The 7,456-nt window shown below is 30.9% G+C and overlaps 1 protein-coding gene across 1 annotated transcript; it reads left to right on the plus strand.

Moving 5' to 3' along the window:
• Positions 1 to 4,133: 4,133 nt before the first annotated feature.
• LOC11440541 (endochitinase) lies at positions 4,134 to 7,170 on the plus strand. The gene is made up of 3 exons (XM_003629143.4): positions 4,134 to 4,621; positions 5,618 to 5,768; positions 6,662 to 7,170. The coding sequence occupies exons 1-3, from the start codon at positions 4,147 to 4,149 to the stop codon at positions 7,029 to 7,031; spliced, it is 996 nt and encodes a 331-aa protein (XP_003629191.3). The 5' UTR covers positions 4,134 to 4,146; the 3' UTR covers positions 7,032 to 7,170.
• The last annotated feature ends 286 nt before the right edge of the window (positions 7,171 to 7,456 follow it).

Below are 7,456 nucleotides of genomic sequence, written 5' to 3' on the forward strand. Positions count from 1 at the left end.
GTAATGTCTGTTTTGTTTTTGATTTATGGTTGTTTTTAGCCTTGCTGTATTGTAATTAACTCTTTTCACCTCCCTTTGGCACACCTTATGCTTGAGGAACTAATTGTTTCTTTAATATATTTCATTTAATTTCTTAAAAAAAAAAATACTTTAGGTTTCTCACTAAATTTTTTTTGACTCAACTAGTCTCTGTCTTCCAAAAGATTATGGCTACAACTTAGCTCTTTAAGGATTTACAACTATTAAATGATATGTTGTTTGGTGTGAATACAAATTTATGCTCACAAAAAAGATAAGTGGATTTCTAACTTGAAAAAAGTGTTTGATCATTCTATAAACTATACGAAAATTTGTAAATTTCTTGCTTGCTCCAACTTAGCAAATTTGTTTCTCTAAAACATACGTGAGCATTATTGTCAAAATCCTGACTTAAATTCTAAAATTCAGGATTTTACGACTTTCTTCCCTTTCAACGACTCAAATCCATAGAAGAATCCCAAAATAGGCAAAATCCATTGATTTTGATTGCGATTTTACGATTTCTTATAAACTAAGTCGTTTATGACTATATACCAATTATAACATATATTTAGTATTTTTTTTTTTTTTTTTGTAAAATCTATCGATTTGGATTGCAATTTTACTATTTCTTATATCAATTCCACAAGAGTAGTTGAGTAAAATCCTGTTTTGATTGCGATTTTACGATTGTCGATTTTGCTCATCTCTTTCGACCTGAAGTAAAATCTCGATTTTGACAACCTTATATGTGAGGGTTTCTCAATATTTGTTGCGTAGTTGTGGTGTATATGAATTTCTATTTTCTAGTTTGTTAAGTGTTGGTGTACTTATTATATAGTCAAGAGTGATTTGAACATTGTCAAGAATGATTTGAACGTTGCAAGCCATTACATTGACTTGTATTATTGTTGCGAGCAATTTTTCACGACTTTGTCTTGTTGCAAAAATTGTCTCTATGATCTTGTATTATTTGTAGACGTTGTCTACACGATCTTGTACTATTGTAGAAGTTATGGTATATAACGTATACTATTGTACTTTGTGTACAACTTTTTAGTTGTCTATTCATTCATTGGAACAAACTAGAATGACACAATCTTGAAGCTGGTGTTGATGAAGACCGGATACGACGAAGGAAGAGCTCCGCTGCGACCGAGGTTGTTTGAGAGAAGAGTGTGAGAAAATGTATAAAAAGGTAATCATATCTGAGGCGTGGCGTGTAGCGACGCTTTTATAGCTGAGTTTGCCGTAATTGCTTGCGTGGAATCATCGACTAATATTTCTTTTTTAAGTCAACTAATATATCTTTCTTAGGATTTTATCATATATCGATCGATCTGTATTCACCCTTTCCTTTGCAGGACAAATTATTTTAACCAAATTCACTGTAGGTCTTAATTGCTTAGCTATACCCAACCTCAGCTCTAATGTGACTATTTGACTCAAATCCACACAACAAATTTACAGTTGAATATAATGTCGACACAAATGGACCAATTCGAGTTTTATTTTCTTTCTATTTTTGATTTTTTGTGATCAGGAACCAAGTTGCCCCCCGTTTTTTTTTGTCTCAATATCTTGCCCGTTTATTGCACGTTAATGTCGCATTCTTTCATAGTTAATGATGTTGATACCATATCGTCTGATACTTAATCAACAATAATTTGTGGTTGGGTTTTGGTTCCAATTTATTTATTTTTGCGACAAACTAACAATTTAGTTTTTTCTCATGAAGTACCTAATATTATTTTCGTGGTTTTCTAAAGTAACCTTTTGATTTTTAAGCGAAAAGACTAAACTAATCTCGAGTTCATCCGAATATTTAGTAAGTAAAATTTAGCAAAAAATTGTTCCACCGTTGAACTTGGAATTTTTCAAATGATTTGTCATAGAGAGCATATCAACCACTCGAGACAAATCAATTAATTTATTGTTATTTTTTTTTTTGTGAAAATGGGGTGTCCTTCGTGCATACAACTGTAGAGACTAATCTCTTAAGTCTTGTAGAATTCAAATGAGTGGTAAACTCTTCCTAAAATTTTTGACATTGTTGCATGTCCAATATTGGATTCAAATTCTAGACTTGAGTTAAGTTAGACACGATCAGTCATCTCATCTAAACGTTTTTGGATAATCAATTAGTCTATAATAGACGTGTGATAATACTCTAAATATTTAAGTATATGTAACAAAAATATAATATAGTTGCTGCTGTATGAATAAACATATCTGATACGAAATTTCGCCATGTATTACGAGTATATGCGAGTACAGGTGCACTGCATGCATGGGATTCAAAATTGTCACCATTTTGAACCGATTGTAGTGGGAGTGCCGTGTCTGATATGTAAGACAAAATTGTAGTGTATAACCATAGCGGTCACATTTTAATCTTGTCTAGTTTGAAAATGTCAAAGATAATATCAACAACGTTACGTGTAGGATTGGGAATAAGAAAATATATTTATTTTTAGAAGGAACGTAACAAAAAAGTATTTCCAGCTTGAGCCGTGCATGGTGCATGGGAGAGAAGAGAAATCAACGCCAAATTTATATAGTTTTTTCTTCATACAATGATATCTTTATTTTCTAAAACAAAATATTATTTTGAATGTTCTAGATGGTTGAAAAAGTAGTTTTTTTTTTTAATTTTTTTTTTTTAACAAAAGTAGCTTTATATTGTTTAAGAACCTATTTAAAATATTTTCTTACACAGTAATATAAATTAATCTATTTTCTTTCAATTCATTTCCAAACATAAAAAAGTTAAAAGAAAACCAAAAAGATACTATAATTTAATTAATTTGGATTTGATTGAAATTTTGAAGTTTATCTCATCATTGATTTGGTTTTTATTCATATCTTTGACATCCGCCCGCAAAATAAGGCAATGTTAGATCATCCATTCATCTTTAATTGTTTATCCATCATTAAAAAAAAAATTCTCTTAATTGTTTATCCAACGGGTACAAATTTTGTGTTTGAATTCGTCAAAGTGTACAACACCTCACCACCCGGCAAGGACGATCTCATTGACCCGACTACTTCAAGTAATTAATTCTTTTGTGAGTTGTGACCCAACATTAAATTAAGAAATTATTATGTCTCAATTATAAACAACATTTCATCTAAAGGTATGGTTGATCTATTAAAAAAATAAAGACAAAACATGATAGCTTTGGTTATACTCTTAATAAAAAAAAAACTTGTGTTATACAATGTTTGAATTGTAAAATTGTTTAGACATAAAAGAGACATGACAAAAAATGAAAATTTTATGTTTAACTAAACCACATCACAACTTTTTATCTTATATACAAGTCGTTTAAAATATCAAATTTAATTCCTTTTGCACATAAAATCATACACACTCCAAAATTTGTGTTGTTCTGTCTTGTGTTGTTTTGTCTGGTACTTATCGTTTAACACATTAGACACACGCCAAATTTTTTTCAAAAAATATTTCATTTAAGTCTGTTGGATATATAGTTAGTCTATATTACAAATTAAATAGATTAGTTATTCAATAAATTTAAAAAAATGATTTTTTGTTTATAACTGAGACTGAAAGATGTAAATAGTTTTTCATTCCCGTATCGTGGAGAAAAATAACAATAAGTGAAAGAAAATGCTAGCATGTACTCTATTAGATCACATATTAAAAATACCAAAGACAACTTTTTATTGAAAATTTTGTCAATTTATTTATCAAAATTTTAAAAATTACTTTTTCTTAGTAAATATTTACTATTTGTGGAGTTTAAATCAATTAAACTACCTAATTATTTGGAATGGTCTAGGTGATTATCAGTTTTTATGTTACTCCTCCCAGCAGATGCTTCTGGTTCCGATGTTCTTCTTTCTTTTTGTTGAGTACTTTCTTGTACTCTTTGTTCATTTGTGTTTTGGAACTCTGATAATAATAGTCACACTAAGAAAATCTTTTTGACTAAACCTTTTACTTATTATATAAAGTCACACTAATTAGTAGGTAATTTGACACTTAAACCTTAATTGTGTAAATAAAGTCAAGTGCACAAAAAGCAGCCAATTTTGAAAATATGTACACAAAAAAACAATTAATCCCATTAATGCTCATCTATAAATTAACATCTTACCTCATTCATGTCACACACCAAACCGACTCCACTCTCGAAAATGGCGAATACAAACTTATCTTGCTTGATACTATGTTTACTACCTCTCTTTCTTGTAGCCAAAGCTGAGCAATGTGGTAGTCAAGCTAATGGAGCTCTTTGCCCAAATGGGCTATGTTGCAGCAAATTTGGTTTTTGTGGCAACACTGATCAATATTGTGGAGATGGTTGTCAGAGCCAATGTAAATCTTCTCCGACACCGAACCCACCAACACCTAGTACAGGTGGTGGTGGAGATGTTGGAAGTATTATTCCATCATCTTTGTTTGATCAAATGCTTAAATATCGAAATGATCAACGTTGTGCTGGTCATGGATTTTATACCTACGATGGTTTCATCGCTGCAGCTAGATCTTTTAATGGATTTGGTACCACTGGTGATGATGCCACCCGTAAGAAGGAACTTGCTGCTTTTTTGGCTCAAACTTCTCATGAAACCACCGGTATATTTGTTATTCTATTTTCGTATTTAGATAATTGGATATATTTAATTATATGGAGAGAAAGGAAAAATTGATTCATATTTAAATAATATATATATTAACGTTAAATTAAATAAGTAATATAATTATCTTAATACACCAACAAACTATAATACCAATGAGTTTAATGGTCTTTTTAATTAAATAGACTTCAAGTCTTAGTATTCTCTATTTTTTCCAAATCTAACCTAAACTTCACATAGACTATATCGTATTCCCTGTTAGTCGAGCTTGGTCTATTCTTACTACATTGTGAAGATAATAAGCCAACTATTTTATCTAATTGAATTAGATAATTTAATCCCTTTGTTTTTAATAAAATATTAAGAAAATAATTTCTTTTTTGCTAATAGAAATATAGGGTAAAGAGATGGACTAGGGTCCTAGACAATGAAGATTTTATATGATTGAAAGAATATACCTCCCTTCAAAAGGTAGCAAGGGCTCGAACCCGGAATACTTTGAGTCCGGAACATACATGTCTTTTTACTATTGGATCAAACTTATGAAGTATGTTAAACATCATAAGTGATATAAGATCTCTTTTAAACTAAAATAGTCTCCTAAGATATTTAATGAATTTTGAATGCCGTACAGATTTATAAATACAGTTTTTTTAGGGTGATCTATATATAAATAGAGTTATTCTCTTGATCTCTCTTTTTTACAGGGGTATTCTCTTGATCTCTTATCATTAGAAATTTTACATGATTTTTTTATTTTCAAAATTAATTTATGATAACGTAATGAGTTAGATTTTCGTTATTAATGTGCGAGATCGTACGTTGAACTGATTTCCATGAAACCACACGTTTGTTGGTAAGTGTCGGTATAGATAATCAGATATATTTACATGTCATATTCATACATTTAAATTCATGAAAAAAGTCACGATTAATCTTGTTTGTGTGGCAAAACCATAGAGGATAAAATTAACTGATGTTTATGAACATGCAGGAGGGTGGCCAAGTGCACCAGACGGACCATATGCGTGGGGATATTGCTTTGTCACCGAAAAGGATGCCCAAGGAGACTTTTGTTCACCCGGAGATTGGCCATGTGCTCCTGGTAAAAGATACTATGGCAGAGGACCTATTCAACTCACTCAGTAAGTTTCTTTCACCTAGCATTTTAAACAACCCCATCTAAATCTCTAATGACATAAAAGAGAAAGTTTAGAGGAATGATAATTGTGCAATTATTTTTTGACAATTTTTGTGTCAATATTTTTTTCTCTTTTCTTATCCGACAAAAACAATAGAGCAAGAAAAAAAAAAGAGTGAGACTACAATGAGAAAGAGTTATTAAAAAATTATTAAAAATATCGTTTCACAAAGATTTACTTATTCATCGTCGACCCAACCCACACATCTTCTTTCTTTTGATTTCTCCTCTCACTCTATGTTTTGTGACTTAGATGGTGGATGGGGTGTTTAAATGTCATCACCTGATACAAAACATGGAGAGAGACATAGGAGAAATTAAGAGAGAGAAGAAGAGTGGATTGAACGGATGGGGTGTCCAACAAAAAAAAAAATCTCTTAATTAATTAGATCGATGACATCCTTTTAAGCATTATTATCAATTACATGTAAGTCCTGTCTAGTTACTCCCTCTGTCATTATTTATAAGAACATCCAACAAAAATCACAGGAATTAAGGAAAGTTGTAGGAGCAATAAATTTGTCTGAAATATGTGAGTATTACAACATGAGTTATGTTACCTTTATGACATATGTTAAGGATTTCATCAATTGTAAATATTTATTTTAAAGCATTAATTTTCAATATCTAAAAGGATAAATTGACACAATTTCTTAAATAAAATTTCTACATTAGGTTCCTTAACATGTGCCCTAAGAACACAAGTTAAAATTTCCTTTAGGACTATTTTTTATGCTGGAGTGTATTGTGACTATATTTAACTTATAATTTTGGTGTACTACATGACTGTTTTTAAGTGCTTTAGTGGACTAATGCAACGTTGACCCTTGTTCACAGCAATTACAATTACGGTCAAGCGGGTAAAGCTATTAATGAAGATTTGATAAACAATCCGGATCTAGTCTCCACAAACCCAACTGTATCATTCAAGACAGCTATATGGTTTTGGATGACCCCTCAAGCAAACAAGCCATCAAGCCATGATGTGATTACCGGAAGATGGACGCCATCTGCTGCTGACAGCTCAGCAGGGCGGGTCCCCGGATACGGCGTGATCACCAACATAATCAACGGCGGGCTCGAATGCGGGCACGGTCAGGATCCTAAAGTCGAGGATCGGGTCGGATTTTATAGAAGGTATTGTCAAATATTGGGAGTGAACCCCGGCAATAACTTGGATTGTAACAACCAAAGGCCATTTGCCTAAGCGAAGTACCTATGTTAATGTTGTAATATAAAGTATAATAAAGGGATCACAATGAATGATCCTATATGTAACTGGAATCTTCTTGCTAAATAAAACGGCTTCAATATAGTTCAAATAAAATAATTTAGTATTTTTATCATCATTTATGACTAAAAAGCTAGATGTATAGGCTATGATGATATGTGGTACGAATGCAGGTACGATACGATATGGGCACGTTCATATGCAAAATTTTGAAAATTTAGGAGATGATACGACTAAAATACGTTAATAAAATTTGTATACTAAAACTTATATGCATGTAAAATACTTGAAGAAAATAAGCATTGATTAATCTTTATGATTATATTATTATAAAAGTCAACAACTTTTTAAAAATAATATATATATATATATATATATATATATATATATATATATATATA

Source organism: Medicago truncatula, chromosome 8 (genome assembly GCF_003473485.1).
Source record: "Medicago truncatula cultivar Jemalong A17 chromosome 8, MtrunA17r5.0-ANR, whole genome shotgun sequence".
NCBI lineage: Eukaryota > Viridiplantae > Streptophyta > Magnoliopsida > Fabales > Fabaceae > Medicago > Medicago truncatula.